The following is an 18,347-nucleotide window of genomic DNA, read 5'->3' as shown; positions in this document are numbered from 1 at the left end:
TGCAGTAAGGCTGAAAGAGGACACGTCTGTATGTGTGACCTGTTCCCCTCACTATCCCCTGCTGCAGAGCACTGTAGTACATTAATAATAACAAAGATAACAGAACAAATAAATAACATGTCTATTTAAAAAAAAAAAATGCATTTATTGTTAGAGTTTTTACATTTTCACCAACTGTTTGGGAGCAAATGGTTCATTGTCCCTTGCTCCCATACATTACCATATTTTTATTCTCACCAGCACAGGGAAGGCAGGAACTGGGAACAAGCACAGGGACAGCAGGAACTGGGGATGAGGCACAGGGAAGGCAGGAATTGGGAGCGGAGCACAGGGTGTCACAAACACAGAGGCTACAACGCTGTAGCTAGGTAAGGGAGCCTACACTCTGGCACAGGAGTATACTCAGGGACTTCCTTTTATAGTTGGAGATTCAAATTGGACACCAATGTGACATTACATATTTGGAGCGCCTAGCTATTTAAACACGGCACTGAGCAGGTCACGCTTCCCTATGGGAGCCGCCCGCATAACAGGAAGTGGCGCTGCAGCCAGAGAAGGATGGCTGCAGAAGAGAACTATAGCAGCAGCTGCCGGGGATTTCTCACCCACTTCCCTGCTTTAGGAGCCGGAGACCTGCGCTGCCGGACCCCGGTAAGTATGCGCCAGGGTCCGGCAGCACTGTGACAATAAAGTTTCCGAGGCCTTTCTTCTGTGGTTTGTCTTCTAATGCCTGTCCACCATGGGAGGCCCTGCCAGTAGTGAACTACCGATGGCCAAGCAGGATATTAGCTCCCACCAAATAACTTGCAGCTCTAATATCCAGAAGGGAGGCGGTACCTAGGATCAGTGCACTGGTTTATGTGCATAATGAGGTTTTGCATGATTTGCATTCTCATCTTTGTGCTGCCTCGTGCTCAGATTTCTTCTGTTCTTCTTTGTGACGTTCTTAATGTTCCTGTTTCCAGATAGAAATGTCCCTTCTGCAGCAATGCTACAAGGACTTGTCCTCGCAGATAAACATCATCCTGCTGGAGAGGCTGTGGTATGTGATGCTGGAACAGTTCCTGATGAAATACGTGTGGAGCGCGTCAGGCCTTGTCATGGTAGCAGTACCCATCATCACAGCCACTGGCTACTCAAGGCATGGTAAGGATCCAAGAGTTGTGGTAACAAATTAGAATATACTAGTTCAGGAGTAAGCAACCCTCTTGGCACTAGTGCTGCAAGGTGGCACATGAGGATGGTTTGAGTGGCATCTGCGGAGTTAGTCCCAAGCTTTTCCTCTTCTCCTGCTCCATCTCCTTTTGTCACAGAGGAGACCTTTTCCGTGCACCAGACCCTACCCACCTAGAGAACCCAAATGTGGCCCGCATTTCCAGCACAGCCTGGTGCCCTGGTAAATGTACCCAGCCACAGTTAGATGGAGTTGTATGAAGTCTTGGAGAGTGATAAAGTGGAGAGAGATGAAGTACCAATCAGTTTTAGTCATTTTTCACACACAGCCTATAACGTGGCAGTTAGGAACTGATTGGTTGGTACTTTATCTCTGGCCAATGCTTGATACTTCTCCCCTTGTCCTGCTCAGATCAGCTCGGAACTGTCATTTTTCAAGCCCATAATTGGGTCGATTAAATTCTCCGACAGTTGAATAGCGCTGGGAACTAGCTCCCGGTGCTATTCAATACGGCGCCAAGTGACAATTGTTGGGAATTCTTCTCTCGCCCCCGGGGAATGCGAGAGGAAATCCGACAAAAGTGCTACCGCGCGGTTGGCGCGAGGCTGATTCTGTCGGGAATCAGCATCGCGCCGGGGAGATAAGTCAGAAAATGCCCGTTCTCCCGACACATCAACCTGTTAAGTCCGGGAGAATGGACATTTGCCGACTTAACATGAGCTGAATTGAATAGCGACGGGAGCTAATTCACGGCGCTATTCAACTGTCAGAGAATTGAATCGACCCCAATTATTGGCTGGTGCGTTACCATCTTCCTTTTATCACTGCGTTATCACTTCTCCAGGCTTAATACAGTACATCTGCCCCACAGTTCCTTAAACAATGTCGCATATTTTGATGACTGCTGCTAGAATTGCTTTCCTGATGAGCCAGTTCAATTTCAAGTTTAAAATCCCTTGAACAGTCTGCTACACATAGTAGATAACAATAATGCAGCCGTTTGTGAACTGGACCAATATTTCACTACAGTCCATCTATGTCAGTAGGAACCGGTTGCACCCATTTATGTCATAGGTTCCTAGTGAACTGTCAGGCTGCGTTCTCCTGGGCTTCAGCCATTTCCACAGAATTATGCCTCCTGCCTGGCTATAGACCACAGATACCACTCAATGTCCACTTTGTTTGAAAAAATACTAAATAATGATCTTCTGCCATAATGAACCCTATAGACTGACACCGGCCGTATATAATCGTAGTTCTCCTACTTTTTGCTCTACTTTTTGTGCATCAGATTCAGAGGAAGTGAAAAAAGCAGCGATGGCAAAGAAGGAAGAGGATCTAGTAAGTGAACGTGCTGAGGCCTTCACCACAGCAAGGAATCTTCTGACTGCTGCGGCCGACGCCATAGAGAGAGTGATGTCTTCTTATAAAGAGGTAAGTCGCACGTCCTGATCGCCAGGTGATCATGTTTTACATTTCATCCACATTTGTTACATTTTGCTATGTACCCATTGCCATCAGGGCTACCTACAATTTAGAGATAGCATTGCACAGGAATGTTAGACTGGTGATGCAATGCAATAGAGGAAGGACACGGTCTCCTTGTCACATGAGAAGTGCTTCAGTTGTAAAACCAACGCATGCAGAGAACTCACAGGTGGCATGCTCTACATCACCATGACAGCGTCAGAGCGCCACGCGTTTCTCAGTGGAAAAGAGTCCTGCTTTTACTTTGGAATCGGTGTACAAAAATGTCTCCACCAAAAATAGTTTTAAAAAAAACTTGCTGACTGACGTAAATTAAAAACCATGTGAATATTGGGCCCGATGGTTTCCATGCATCTCCAACGTTTAAAACTTTTTTGGGGTTTCCACAGGAGGCGCTGCTCAAATTAAAAAAATATTTATTCACAATCAATTGAAAATATAAAACATTAACACCATTAAATGACAATATTAAAATGCATCATACAAGAATACTAAAAACCTAATAGGTGGCAAGCCATGATATGCACGCAGAAAATCCACTGATGAGAAAATGTGTCATTTGTTGTTCACAGTCCCAACGGTTCCTTTGTTCTTAAATTGATATAGATCCTGTTTAATATGTCATATGTAGAAGGCTGTGCAAAGTTTCAATCGCTGTGTGTGAATGGCAATCCAACTCCACAGGAGAATGCAGGTCCTCTCTTACCTCCAGCTGCTAGTTTTCCATTTCAGTGCAGCTAATAGGAGGAATATTCCATGCAAATTACAGTATCCGATCCGAACCAATCAAATGCTCTGTAACTCCGGCTGTGTGTGGACACCGGGCTTCTTTTAGTACTGTAACGCGTAACGCGTTTCTCTGCTTCACCAGTGTTCTAAGCAGCTTCCTCAGACATCTCCAAGGTTTGTGGTGTCTGCGCAAGCACCGAACGAGTCATGTGGGTGATTGCTCACGTTCTCCCCTTAGCCGCAGCGTGATTGACATGCTGTGACGTTTGAGGTTGAGCGAAAGCGGTGACGGGGACTGTTCTACAAAGCGGGAGGTGAGGTTGCTCCCCATTTTGTAGGCGTGGCCAAGCTCTACATCTTTGGATGCAGATTTTTTGGTCCCGACAGAGACGTTCCGGAGCTCAGTCTGCTGGGGCTTACTCAGATATCTGAGGGCTGTGTTCACCGATGGTCACGATGTTGATCTGATGCTGCATCTTTGGGCACAGCACTCAGATTAGCGCTGCATGCAGTGGTGTCTTTTTTTCCTACAGATGCCTCCAGCTGCATTAGAATTAGTGATGAGCGGGTTCGGTTTTACTCGGTTCTCAAAACGGCATCTTATTGGCTATCCAAAACACGTGACATCCGTGAGCCAATAAGATGCCGTTTTGAGAACCGAGTAAAACCGAACCCGCTCATCACTAATTAGAATACTTGAGCATCACTGCTGCGTCCAGAGACGTAGCAACAATGTTTCACTGCGTCTATCGCTGAATGAGGCCCATTGTTTTCTTTGTTGCATTGCAATACCTCAATAGCAGATTGCTGAAAGGAAAAATATCTCCAACTCCTAATTTGTTTCAGAAGACACCCAGCTTTTCCACAAGGTAATCCATGTTTTGTGATCATTTTCAAAACTTTTATTTAGTTGATGCGCGGAAAACTTTTTGTTTTTGTTTTTCTCCCCTCCGCTTTTTGGAAACCAGTGTTCATGCCAGTCTTGTGAGACCAGTAGTAATTTTGGTTAATGCAAAGTCTTGATGACCAAGTATGATTTGAGCTGGTACTGCTGTGCCACCAGCCGAAGGAGTTTTAGCACAAGGGTAGGAAGAAGCCTCAGCAGTGAAGGCGTTAAACTGCTTATAAAACCAGATAATCGCCTTTTATCTTACAAATCCACATATCACGACACAGGGAGTAGGGAGTAGATATGTTTGGCTATAAGTGTATATACTTTGTACTGATGGGAAGTGTAACTGTGTACTGCTGACAGGTAACTGAGCTGGCTGGCTACACGGCACGAGTCCATGATATGTTCGAAGTGTTCCAGGATGTGCAGAAAGGTGTCTACAAACGCACGGGAGAACTGGAAGAAGTGGATGCCAAGAACAAAGATGTTATCCAGCATGGGATTCGCATTGAAGGGCCCCTTGAGATAAAAGGTAAGATACAGGTGTAAATGTATACTGTTAGTAAATATTATCTATACATAGGGTTTCAGTAAAGGGGGGTACTCACGGAGCGATATTCTAAACAATCTGACTAGATTGCTTAGAATTTGAGCATTATCGCTCCGTGTGTACCCCCTACAGCGATAGCGATGCGCAGCCCCGCACATCGCTATCGCTGGTGCTAGTAAGGCCAATCTAGCGGGTCGCTCACTTCACCCGCTGGGTGAAATGAGCGCTGCCCCTGCACGCTCAGCACAGATCGCGCTGTGCTGAGCGGCGGGAGAGATGTGTGCTGAGCAGTTCGCTCAGCACACATCTCTCCCGCATCGGCCCGTCTATATGGGCCTTAAGACTCCAGGGAGATCGTGGCTGGTGCAGCAACCTTTCCCTAACCATCCCAGAATATCGGCCAGTATATTGAAAACAATACAGTCCAGGAGCAGACAGCTGATGAAGAATGCAGTGGGCGATGCAGTAGGATGAAAGTACAGTATAGACTATTGGTGATTTCACATGATTGGTCTTAGGAGCGCACTGAGCATGCTCCGATCTGTTCATGTTTCGGTCACTCCCATTAATATTCATGGTTATTCATGACTGAGGATAGCGAAGCCATGCAGGCAGAAGCATAAACCAGGTTCCGCCATATAGATGCAGAGGAGAAACCACTTCCCACCTCTGTGTAAGAGACTATCCCATGACACTGGGGGATTATCAAGACAGGAACAAATTATATCTTAGACAGTACCATTCGTTATATATCCCACCAGACCTCACTAAGCAACAGAGTATTGCTAGAGAGAAAATTGCAGAACATTGCACAGCTGAACCCTATCCATGTATTATGAGCTATCAAGCAAAACAATACAGCTACCAATTTTATAGAAGCAAAAACGTTTTATTGTAAATGCAAAAAAACATTTTCAATACAAGTAACCTCTGTCAGCGTTTGGGGTTTAGTTGACACGGGTAAGGAACCCTAGGTTCTGACTTCTGTGTTAGGATAGTGTATGGTGCTACTGTAGGTGGCTTGATGAAGCTAGTAGTAATATGGATGGGAGGCAGAATGCAGAGTAGTTTGCAGAGCCGCCTTGTGCCTGGAGTAATGAGATAAACTAGACCAGTCTCTGAAATAAAGGGGAGGAGTTGATCGCAGCAGCAACTTTGTCGCATATGGGGGAGTGTATTTTCGCTTTGCAAGTGTGCGAACGCCTTTGCAGCCGAGCGGTACAAAAACAGTTTGTGCAGTTTCTGAGTAGCTCTGGACTTACTCAGCCGCTGCGATCACTTCAGCCTGTCCGGTCCCTGAATTGATGTCAGACACCCGCCCTGCAAATGCCTGGACACGCCTGCTGCATTTTTCCAAACACTCCCAGAAAACGGTCAGTTGACACCCACTAACGCCCTCTTCCTGTCAATCTCCTTGCGATCCACTGTGCGAATGGATTCTTTGTTAAATCCATCGCCCAGCACCGATCCTCTTTGCACCCATACGACGCGCCTGCACATTGCGGTGCATACGCATGCGCAGTTTTGCAGAGTTTTAACCTGATCGCAACACTGCAAAAACTTGCTAGCGAGCAATCAACTCTGAATGACCACCCAAAACCATGTGCACTGCAGGTGGGGCAGATGTAACATTTGCAGAGACAGTTACATTTGGGTGGGTTATATTGTTTCTGTGCAGGGTAAATACTGGCTGCTATATTTATGCACTGCAATTTAGATTTCAGTTTGAACACACCCCACCCAAATCTAACTCTCTCTGCACATGTTCTATCTGTCCCCCCCCCCCCCCCCCCCTGCAGTGCACATTGTTTTGCCCAACTGCTAACAAATTTACTGCTGCGAACAACTCTGAATTAGGCTCCAAGGTGGTCATTCCGAGTTGTTCGCTCGCTAGCAGTTTTTAGCAACCGTGCAAACGCTATGCCGCCTCCCACTGGGAGTATATTTTAGCTTGGCAGAAGTGCGAACGAAAGGATCGCAGAGCGGCGGCAAACTTTTTTTGTGCAGTTTTAGAGTAGCGCAACACCTACTCAGCGCTTGCGATCACTTCAGACTGTTCAGTTCCTGTTTTTACATCACGAACACGCCCTGCGTTCGCTCAGCCACGCCTGTGTTTTTCTTGGCACGCCTGCGTTTTTGTAAACTCTCCCTGAAAACGGTCAGTTGACACCCAGAAACGCCCTCTTCCTGTCAATCACTCTGCGGCCAGCAGTACGACTGAAAAGCTTCGCTTGACCTTGTGTGAAACTACATTGTTCGTTGCAGTTGTACGACGCGCGTGCGCAGTGCGCCGCATATGCATGCGCAGAAGTGCCATTTTTTTGCCTCATTGCTGCACAGCGAACGAATGCAGCTAGCGATCAACTCGGAATGACCCCCAAGTCTCTAATTTAACAAGACCTAAATTGGTAAAGAAGCAGATAGCACAGGCTGGTGAGTACAGAAGACACAGGAGGCAGGTTAATAGGGTCTTGCGTGCAGCCTGAGATAGATGATGAAATCTTAGTATTTCCAGCCTTAGCAGTATATAGCGCACCGCATGGCACTGGTTATAGAGTCTTGCTGGGAGCAGTGCACAACCTATGTTCACTAAATATAGCATCCAGTCTGGAATTGATGTTGGAGTATTGGAGTGAACTGTATATAGGGGGTAATTCTGAGTTGATCGCAGCAGGAACTTTATTAGCATTTGGGCAAAACCATGTGCACTGCAGGGGAGGCAGATATAACATGTGCAGAGAGAGATAGATTTGGGTGTGGGGAGTTCAATCTGCAATCTAATTTGCAGTGTAAAAATAAAGCAGCCAGTATTTTCCCTGCACAGAAACAAAATAACCCACCCAAATCTAACTCTCTCTGCACATGTTATATCTGCCCCCCCCTACAGTGCACATGGTTTTGCCCAACTGCTAAAAAATTTCCTGCAGCGATCAACTTGGAATTGCCCTCATAGAGCACAGTCTGGAATCAATGTTTGCAGTGCACAGCACACATCCAGAAATTGATGTTGATTTATTGGAGCTTACTGTGCTGTGCCTGAAACTGATGTTTGAGCTTGTTGTGTATACTGCACAGCCAGGAGCTTATGTTGGAGCTTGTGTGTAGCGCACAGCCAGCAGCTGATGTTGGAGCTTGTTGTGTGTAGCGCACAGCCAGAAGCTGATGTTGGAGATTGTTGTGTATAAAGCACAGCCAGGAGCTAATGTTGGAGCTTGCTATGTACAGTGCACAGCCAGGAGCTGATGTTGGAGCTTGTTGTGTATAGAGCACAGCCTGGAACAGATGTTGGAGCTTGTTGTGTATAGAGCACAGCCTGGAACTGATGTTGGAGCTTGTTTTGTATAGAGCACAGCCTGGAGCTGATGTTGGAGCTTGTTGTGTATAGAGCACAGCCAGGAGCTGATGTTGGAGCTTGTTGTGTATAGAGCACAGCCTGGAGCTGATGTTGGAGCTTGTTTTGTATAGAGCACAGCCTGGAGCTGATGTTGAAGCTTGTTGTGTATAGAGCACAGCCAGGAGCTGATGTTGGAGCTTGTTGTGTATAGAGCACAGCCAGGAGCTGATGTTGGAGCTTGTTGTGTATAGAGCACAGCCTGGAACTGATGTTGGAGCTTGTTGTGCATAGAGCACAGCCTGGAACTGATGTTGGAGCTTGTTGTGTATAGAGCACAGCCAGGAGCTGATGTTGGAGCTTGTTGTGTATAGAGCACAGCCTGGAACAGATGTTGGAGCTTGTTGTGTATAGAGCACAGCCTGGAACTGATGTTGGAGCTTGTTTTGTATAGAGCACAGCCTGGAGCTGATGATGGAGCTTGTTGTGTATAGAGCACAGCCTGGAGCTGATGTTGGAGCTTGTGTATAGAGCACAGCCTGGAGCTGATGTTGGAGCCTGTTGTGTATAGAGCACAGCCTGGAACTGATGTTGGAGCTTGTTGTGTATAGAGCACAGCCTGGAGCTGATGTTGGAGCTTGTTGTGTATAGAGCACAGCCTGGAGCTGATGTTGGAGCTTGTTGTGTATAGAGCACAGCCTGGAGCTGATGTTGGAGCTTGTTGTGTATAGAGCACAGCCTGGAGCTGATGTTGGAGCTTGTTGTGTATAGAGCACAGCCTGGAGCTAATGTTGGAGCTTGTTGTGTATAGAGCACAGCCTGGAACTGATGTTGGAGCTTGTTGTGTATAGAGCACAGCCTGGAGCTGATGTTGGAGCTTGTTGTGTATAGAGCACAGCCTGGAGCTGATGTTGGAGCTTGTTGTGTATAGAGCACAGCCTGGAGCTGATGTTGGAGCTTGTTGTGTATAGAGCACAGCCTGGAGCTGATGTTGGAGCTTGTTGTGTATAGAGCACAGCCTGGAGCTGATGTTGGAGCTTGTTGTGTATAGAGCACAGCCTGGAGCTGATGTTGGAGCTTGTTGTGTATAGAGCACAGCCTGGAGCTGATGTTGGAGCTTGTTGTGTATAGAGCACAGCCTGGAGCTGATGTTGGAGCTTTTTGTGTGTAAAGCGCAGCCTGGAACTGATGTTGGAGCTTGTTGTGTATAGAGCACAGCCTGGAGCTGATGTTGGAGCTTGTTGTGTATAGAGCACAGCCTGGAGCTGATGTTGGAGCTTGTTGTGTATAGAGCACAGCCTGGAGCTGATGTTGGAGCTTGTTGTGTATAGAGCACAGCCTGGAGCTGATGTTGGAGCTTGTTGTGTATAGAGCACAGCCTGGAACTGATGTTGGAGCTTGTTGTTTATAGAGCACAGCCTGGAGCTGATGTTGGAGCTTGTTGTGTATAGAGCACAGCCTGGAACTGATGTTGGAGCTTGTTGTGTATAGAGCACAGCCTGGAGCTGATGTTGGAGCTTGTTGTGTATAGAGCGCAGCCTGGAGCTGATGTTGGAGCTTGTTGTGTGTAAAGCGCAGCCTGGAGCTGATGTTGGAGCTTGTTGTGTATAGAGCACAGCCTGGAGCTGATGTTGGAGCTTGTTGTGTATAGAGCACAGCCTGGAGCTGATGTTGGAGCTTGTTGTGTATAGAGCACAGCCTGGAGCTGATGTTGGAGCTTGTTGTGTATAGAGCACAGCCTGGAGCTGATGTTGGAGCTTGTTGTGTATAGAGCACAGCTTGGAGCTGATGTTGGAGCTTGTTGTGTATAGAGCACAGCTTGGAGCTGATGTTGGAGCTTGTTGTGTATAGAGCACAGCCTGGAGCTGATGTTGGAGCTTGTTGTGTATAGAGCACAGCCTGGAGCTGATGTTGGAGCTTGTTGTGTATAGAGCACAGCCTGGAGCTGATGTTGGAGCTTGTTGTGTATAGAGCACAGCCTGGAACTGATGTTGGAGCTTGTTGTGTATAGAGCACAGCCTGGAGCTGATGTTGGAGCTTGTTGTGTATAGAGCACAGCCTGGAGCTGATGTTGGAGCTTGTTGTGTATAGAGCACAGCCTGGAGCTGATGTTGGAGCTTGTTGTGTATAGAGCACAGCCTGGAGCTGATGTTGGAGCTTGTTGTGTATAGAGCACAGCCTGGAACTGATGTTGGAGCTTGTTGTGTATAGAGCACAGCCTGGAGCTGATGTTGGAGCTTGTTGTGTATAGAGCACAGCCTGGAGCTGATGTTAGAGCTTGTTGTGTATAGAGCACAGCCTGGAACTGATGTTGGAGCTTGTTGTGTATAGAGCACAGCCTGGAGCTGATGTTGGAGCTTGTTGTGTATAGAGCACAGCCTGGAGCTGATGTTGGAGCTTGTTGTGTATAGAGCTGATGTTGGAGCTTGTTGTGTACAGAGCATCCACTCTCTGTGTTTTAGTGGCTGCATGTTTGTTACTGTGCCTTCTATAGTCCTATATCTACCTAGCTTCTATCTATATATCTATCGGATCGGACTACCTACCTTCTATCTACTTATTTTCTATCTATCTATCTATCTATCTATCTATCTATCTATCTATCTATCTATCTATCTATCTATCTATCGAAGGGCAGACTAGATGGGCCAAGTGGTTCTGAACCACCAGCAGATTCTATGTTTCTATGTAATAAAGTGAATGTAGAAGATGCTATACGCCTGCAATAGTTTTATTAGTGTAATTGTAATTCCACCCATTCCATGGATGCCAGAACCGTCTATCACCAGTCCCGTCATAAGCAAACAGTAGTCAGTACCAAGGGCAGGGCCTGGATTGGGGACAGCTGCCCCATTGTGTAGCATTGCTAGCACATCTGTCTGGAATCCAGTTTATTTTTGTTTTGTTTTTGTTTCCAATAAACTAATAACTCTCAATGATGAAATGATGGGTGAATAGTTGTATTACCTGCTAGATAACATTTCTGGAGTCTGGTGTTCATGCTATCTGTCAGGTCCGCCAATATCTACCTCTGCTCCACTTAAGGGGGATACACACTGAGAGATCCGTGTTTAAAATCTAACCAATCTGACTAGATTGCTTAGATTTTAAGCACGTATCTGTCGTGTCATTGACCCCCAGCGATAGCGCATCGCTATCGCCGGTGCTAGATTGAGCCTGCATGCAGGCTCAATCTAGCGGGTCGCTCACTTCGGCGCTGTGAAGTGAGCGGCCCCCCCATTGTCGTCCCCCCTCGCTCATCACATTGCGCTGTGCTGAGTGGGGGGAGAGATGTGTGCTGAGCGGTCTTTGTTGGCCGTCAGTGCTGGCCTTTACTCCCGCACGTAGCTCCCCAGGGTAATTATCTTTGGGGACTGCGGTTTATTTAAGTATAGTCCATAAGAAGAAAAAAAAGGAGCTTTCAATTATTCTTTAAATATAAATTATGTTATCTCCTGGCTGTATGTTAGATTGGAACATGGAGAAGGTTAAAATCTATAATCTCGATTGTCCTTGTGACTATTTATAGACTATACATACGGTAACTCTTAGGACATACACAACGTGGGCTACAGAGTATATTGTGACATGTTCTGTATAAGGAGTAGACCAGCGAGGGATGAAATAGACGGCTGGCTGGATTACATACACGTGAATTAGACAAGACAGAGGGTTTAGGCCTATTATTGCTTAGTGTTTGCCCAGGCCGGACATGTAGATGATGGTGGAGGCATGTGGGCCGTGAACAGCCTATTGTATAACTAATAATATAATGGTCTGGTTGTAATGACGCCCAAGATCGCTGGAGGTGGGAGATGCCGGACGATCACGGAATGTTTCTTTAAAGTTGCTATCACTTACAAGGCATGGTTTTGCCGTGTAAGTGATTGCCCCTTTAAAAAAAAAACGTCTGCCGATATTGGGCGTCATTACACCCGACCCATTATGGTAAATTATTATAGAATCATAGCTTGGAGGATGCAGGGGTGTGGAAACCAGGGGCTCATGACTATAACTGGTATGCCTTATTATCAGTCTTGTACAGGCCGTATAAATTACCAGGTACCCAAAAATGGGCCCCGAGCACATAGACATTCAGATGTTTTCTCTAACGTCCTAGTGGATGCTGGGGACTCCGAAAGGACCATGGGGAATAGCGGCTCCGCAGGAGACTGGGCACAAAAGTAAAAGCTTTAGGACTACCTGGTGTGCACTGGCTCCTCCCCCCATGACCCTCCTCCAAGCCTCAGTTAGATTTTTGTGCCCGAACGAGAAGGGTGCATACTAAGGGGCTCTCCTGAGCTGCTTAGAGTAAAAGTTTAAAGTAGGTTTTTTATTTTCAGTGAGACCTGCTGGCAACAGGCTCACTGCACCGAGGGACTAAGGGGAGAAGAAGCGAACTCACCTGCGTGCAGAGTGGATTGGGCTTCTTAGGCTACTGGACATTAGCTCCAGAGGGACGATCACAGGCCCAGCCATGGATGGGTCCCAGAGCCGCGCCGCCGGCCCCCTTACAGAGCCAGAAGACTGAAGAGGTCCGGAAAATCGGCGGCAGAGGACGTCCTGTCTTCAATAAGGTAGCGCACAGCACCGCAGCTGTGCGCCATTGCTCTCAGCACACTTCACACTCCGGTCACTGAGGGTGCAGGGCGCTGGGGGGGGGCGCCCTGAGACGCAATAAAAACACCTTTTTTGGCAAAAAATACATCACATATAGCTCCTGGGCTATATGGATGCATTTAACCCCTGCCAATTTTTCCATAAAAAAGCGGGAGAAAGGCCGCCGAGAAGGGGGCGGAGCCTATCTCCTCAGCACACTGGCGCCATTTTTTCCTCACAGCTCCGTTGGAGGAAGGCTCCCTGACTCTCCCCTGCAGTCCTGAACTACAGAAACAGGGTAAAACAAGAGAGGGGGGGCACTAATTTGGCAGATAAATATATACAGCAGCTATATCAGGGAAAAACACTTATATAAGGTTATCCCTATATATATATATAGCGCTCTGGTGTGTGCTGGCAAACTCTCCCTCTGTCTCCCCAAAGGGCTAGTGGGGTCCTGTCCTCTGTCAGAGCATTCCCTGTGTGTGTGCTGTGTGTCGGTACGTTGTGTCGACATGTATGAGGAGGAAAATGGTGTGGAGGCGGAGCAATTGCCTGTGTTAGTGATGTCACCCCCTAGGGAGTCGACACCTGACTGGATGGTCTTATGGAAAGAATTACGTGATAGTGTCAGCACTTTACAAAAGACTGTTGACGACATGAGACAGCCGGCAAATCAGTTAATACCTGTACAGGCGTCTCAAACACCGTCAGGGGCTCTAAAACGCCCGTTACCTCAGGTCGATACAGACACTGACACGGACACTGACTCCAGTGTCGACGGTGAGGAAACAAACGTATTTTCCAGTAGGGCCACACGTTACATGATCACGGCAATGAAGGAGGTTTTGAACATTTCTGATACTACAAGTACCACAAAAAAGGGTATTATGTGGGGTGTGAAAAAACTACCCGTAGTTTTTCCTGAATCAGATGAATTAAATGAGGTGTGTGATGAAGCGTGGGTTTCCCCCGATAAAAAACTGCTAATTTCTAAAAAATTATTGGCATTATACCCTTTCCCGCCAGAGGTTAGGGCACGTTGGGAAACACCCCCTAGGGTAGATAAGGCGCTCACACGCTTATCAAAACAAGTGGCGTTACCGTCTCCTGATACGGCCGCCCTCAAGGAACCAGCTGATAGGAAGCTGGAAAATATCCTAAAAAGTATATACACACATACTGGTATTATACTGCGACCAGCAATCGCCTCAGCCTGGATGTGCAGTGCTGGGGTGGCTTGGTCGGATTCCCTGACTGAAAATATTGATACCCTGGACAGGGACAATATATTATTGACTATAGAGCATTTAAAGGATGCATTTCTATATATGCGAGATGCACAGAGGGATATTTGCACTCTGGCATCAAGAGTAAGTGCGATGTCCATTTCTGCCAGAAGAGGGTTATGGACGCGACAGTGGTCAGGTGATGCAGATTCCAAACGGCATATGGAAGTATTGCCGTATAAAGGGGAGGAGTTATTTGGGGTCGGTCTATCGGACCTGGTGGCCACGGCAACGGCTGGGAAATCCACCTTTTTACCCCAGGTCACCTCTCAGCAGAAAAAGATACCGTCTTTTCAGGCTCAGTCCTTTCGTCCCCATAAGGGCAAGCGGGCAAAAGGCCACTCATATCTGCCCCGGGGCAGAGGAAGGGGAAAAAGACTGCAGCAGACAGCCTCTTCCCACGAACAGAAGCCCTCCCCCGCTTCTGCCAAGTCCTCAGCATGACGCTGGGGCCTTACAAGCGGACTCAGGCACGGTGGGGGCCCGTCTCAAGAATTTCAGCGCGCAGTGGGCTCACTCGCAAGTGGACCCCTGGATCCTGCAGGTAGTATCTCAGGGGTACAAATTGGAATTCGAGACGTCTCCCCCTCGCCGGTTCCTGAAGTCTGCTTTACCAACGTCTCCCCCCGACAGGGAGGCGGTATTGGAAGCCATTCACAAGCTGTATTCCCAGCAGGTGATAATCAAGGTACCCCTCCTACAACAGGGAAAGGGGTATTATTCCACGCTGTTTGTGGTACTGAAGCCGGACGGCTCGGTGAGACCCATTTTAAATCTGAAATCCTTGAACACTTACATAAAAAGGTTCAAGTTCAAGATGGAGTCACTCAGAGCAGTGATAGCGAACCTGGAAGAAGGGGACTATATGGTGTCTCTGGACATCAAGGATGCTTACCTCAATGTCCCAATTTGCCCTTCTCACCAAGGGTACCTCAGGTTTGTGGTACAGAACTGTCACTATCAGTTTCAGACGCTGCCGTTTGGATTGTCCACGGCACCCCGGGTCTTTACCAAGGTAATGGCCGAAATGATGATTCTTCTTCGAAGAAAAGGCGTCTTAATTATCCCTTACTTGGACGATCTCCTGATAAGGGCAAGGTCCAGAGAACAGTTAGAGGTCGGAGTAGCACTATCTCAAGTAGTACTACGACAGCACGGATGGATTCTAAATATTCCAAAATCGCAGCTGAGTCCGACGACACGTCTGCTGTTCCTAGGGATGATTCTGGACACAGTACAGAAAAAGGTGTTTCTCCCGGAGGAGAAAGCCAGGGAGTTATCCGACCTAGTCAGGAACCTCCTAAGACCAGGCCAAGTGTCAGTGCATCAATGCACAAGGGTCCTGGGAAAGATGGTGGCTTCTTACGAAGCGATTCCATTCGGCAGATTCCACGCAAGAACTTTTCAGTGGGATCTGCTGGACAAATGGTCCGGATCGCATCTTCAAATGCATCAGCGGATAACCCTGTCTCCAAGGACAAGGGTGTCTCTCCTGTGGTGGTTACAGAGTGCTCATCTCCTAGAGGGCCGCAGATTCGGCATTCAGGATTGGGTCCTGGTGACCACGGATGCCAGCCTGAGAGGCTGGGGAGCAGTCACACAGGGAAGAAACTTCCAGGGCTTGTGGTCAAGCATGGAAACGTCACTTCACATAAATATCCTGGAACTAAGGGCCATTTACAATGCCCTAAGTCAGGCAAGGCCTCTGCTTCAGGGTCAGCCGGTGTTGATCCAGTCGGACAACATCACGGCAGTCGCCCACGTAAACAGACAGGGCGGCACAAGAAGCAGGAGGGCAATGACTGAAGTTGCAAGGATTCTTCGCTGGGCGGAAAATCATGTGATAGCACTGTCAGCAGTGTTCATTCCGGGAGTGGACAACTGGGAAGCAGACTTCCTCAGCAGACACGATCTTCACCCGGGGGAGTGGGGACTTCACCCAGAAGTCTTCCACATGATTGTGAAACGTTGGGAAAAACCAAAGGTGGACATGATGGCGTCCCGCCTCAACAAAAAACTGGACAGATATTGCGCCAGGTCAAGGGACCCTCAGGCAATAGCTGTGGACGCTCTGGTAACACCGTGGGTGTACCAGTCAGTGTATGTGTTCCCTCCTCTGCCTCTCATACCCAAGGTACTGAGAATCATAAGAAGGAGAGGTGTAAAGACTATACTCGTGGCTCCGGATTGGCCAAGAAGGACTTGGTACCCGGAAATTCAAGAGATGCTCACGGAAGACCCGTGGCCTCTACCTCTAAGAAAGGACCTGCTCCAGCAGGGACCATGTCTGTTCCAAGACTTACCGCGGCTGCGTTTGACGGCATGGCGGTTGAACGCCGGATCCTGAAGGAAAAAGGCATTCCGGATGAAGTTATCCCTACCCTGATCAAAGCCAGGAAGGATGTAACTGTGCAACATTATCACCGTATTTGGCGTAAATATGTTGCGTGGTGTGAGGCCAGGAAGGCCCCTACAGAGGAATTTCAACTGGGTCGATTCCTGCATTTCCTGCAAACAGGACTGTCTATGGGCCTCAAATTAGGGTCCATTAAGGTTCAAATTTCGGCCCTGTCAATATTCTTCCAAAAAGAACTAGCTTCAGTTCCTGAAGTTCAGACGTTTGTCAAGGGGGTACTGCATATACAGCCTCCTTTTGTGCCTCCAGTGGCACCTTGGGATCTCAATGTAGTTTTGGGATTCCTAAAATCACATTGGTTTGAACCACTCACCACTGTGGACTTAAAATATCTCACATGGAAAGTGGTAATGCTGTTAGCCCTGGCTTCAGCCAGGCGTGTATCAGAATTGGCGGCTTTATCCTATAAAAGCCCTTACCTAATTTTTCATACGGACAGGGCAGAATTGAGGACTCGTCCTCAATTTCTCCCTAAGGTGGTTTCAGCATTTCACTTAAACCAGCCTATTGTGGTGCCTGCGGCTACTAGGGACTTGGAGGATTCCAAGTTGCTGGACGTAGTCAGGGCCCTGAAAATATATGTTTCCAGGACGGCTGGAGTCAGAAAATCTGACTCGCTGTTTATCCTGTATGCACCCAACAAGCTGGGTGCCCCTGCTTCTAAGCAGACGATTGCTCGTTGGATTTGTAGTACAATTCAGCTTGCACATTCTGTGGCAGGCCTGCCACAGCCAAAATCTGTAAAAGCCCATTCCACACGGAAAGTGGGCTCATCTTGGGCGGCTGCCCGAGGGGTCTCGGCTTTACAACTTTGCCGAGCAGCTACTTGGTCAGGGGCAAATACGTTTGCAAAATTCTACAAATTTGATACCCTGGCTGAGGAGGACCTGGAGTTCTCTCATTCGGTGCTGCAGAGTCATCCGCACTCTCCCGCCCGTTTGGGACCTTTGGTATAATCCCCATGGTCCTTTCGGAGTCCCCAGCAACCACTAGGACGTTAGAGAAAATAAGAATTTACTTACCGATAATTCTATTTCTCGTAGTCCGTAGTGGATGCTGGGCGCCCATCCCAAGTGCGGATTGTCTGCAATACTTGTACATAGTTATTGTTACAAAAATCGGGTTATTATTGTTGTGAGCCATCTTTTCAGAGGCTCCGCTGTTATCATGCTGTTAACTGGGTTCAGATCACAGGTTGTACAGTGTGATTGGTGTGGCTGGTATGAGTCTTACCCGGGATTCAAAATCCTTCCTTATTGTGTACGCTCGTCCGGGCACAGTATCCTAACTGAGGCTTGGAGGAGGGTCATGGGGGGAGGAGCCAGTGCACACCAGGTAGTCCTAAAGCTTTTACTTTTGTGCCCAGTCTCCTGCGGAGCCGCTATTCCCCATGGTCCTTTCGGAGTATCCAGCATCCACTACGGACTATGAGAAATAGAATTATCGGTAAGTAAATTCTTATTTATTTTTTATTACTACGTTCCAGGCTCCTAAACATCCTTATGTTATAATATATATATATATATATATATATATATATATAATGAATTATATGGACCTGGCTTATGTCACCACAGCCCTCCCCTCCATGCTATACTTGCCTGTTCTCTGGTGGTGACATGTCCTGTCACCATCCCTGCGGTGGGAGCTGTTGGGAGGGGCGTTTCCCTTCTCTCATTGCGTATGACGGAGATGGGAGAGACCATACACTATTATTATATAGATACATAGGGGTATATTCAATCAGGGTTGGATCCATTCCGACATGCATTTCTCTGAATGGATCCGACAACCCCTATTCAATCTCATCTCAATTTGACTTTTAAAAAGTCTAATTGAGATGAGGGACCCAGAGGAGGAGAGGGAGGAAGGGGGGGGG

General features: G+C 47.6%; 1 protein-coding gene across 1 annotated transcript in view; it reads left to right on the top strand.

The window, feature by feature from the left end:
* ABCD1 (ATP binding cassette subfamily D member 1) overlaps positions 1–18,347 on the top strand; it is a 138,860-nt gene that overhangs the window by 52,642 nt on the left and 67,871 nt on the right. Inside the window, exons 2-4 of the mRNA XM_063936599.1 lie at positions 966–1,146; positions 2,466–2,608; positions 4,647–4,815. Of these exons, the coding sequence (XP_063792669.1) occupies positions 966–1,146; positions 2,466–2,608; positions 4,647–4,815 (493 nt within the window). The remainder of the gene's footprint in view (positions 1–965; positions 1,147–2,465; positions 2,609–4,646; positions 4,816–18,347) is intronic.

Source organism: Pseudophryne corroboree, chromosome 8 (assembly GCF_028390025.1).
Source record: "Pseudophryne corroboree isolate aPseCor3 chromosome 8, aPseCor3.hap2, whole genome shotgun sequence".
Taxonomy (NCBI): domain Eukaryota; kingdom Metazoa; phylum Chordata; class Amphibia; order Anura; family Myobatrachidae; genus Pseudophryne; species Pseudophryne corroboree.
The sequence above is the reverse complement of the archived record's forward strand: the minus strand, read 5'-3'. Positions and strand labels throughout refer to the sequence as shown.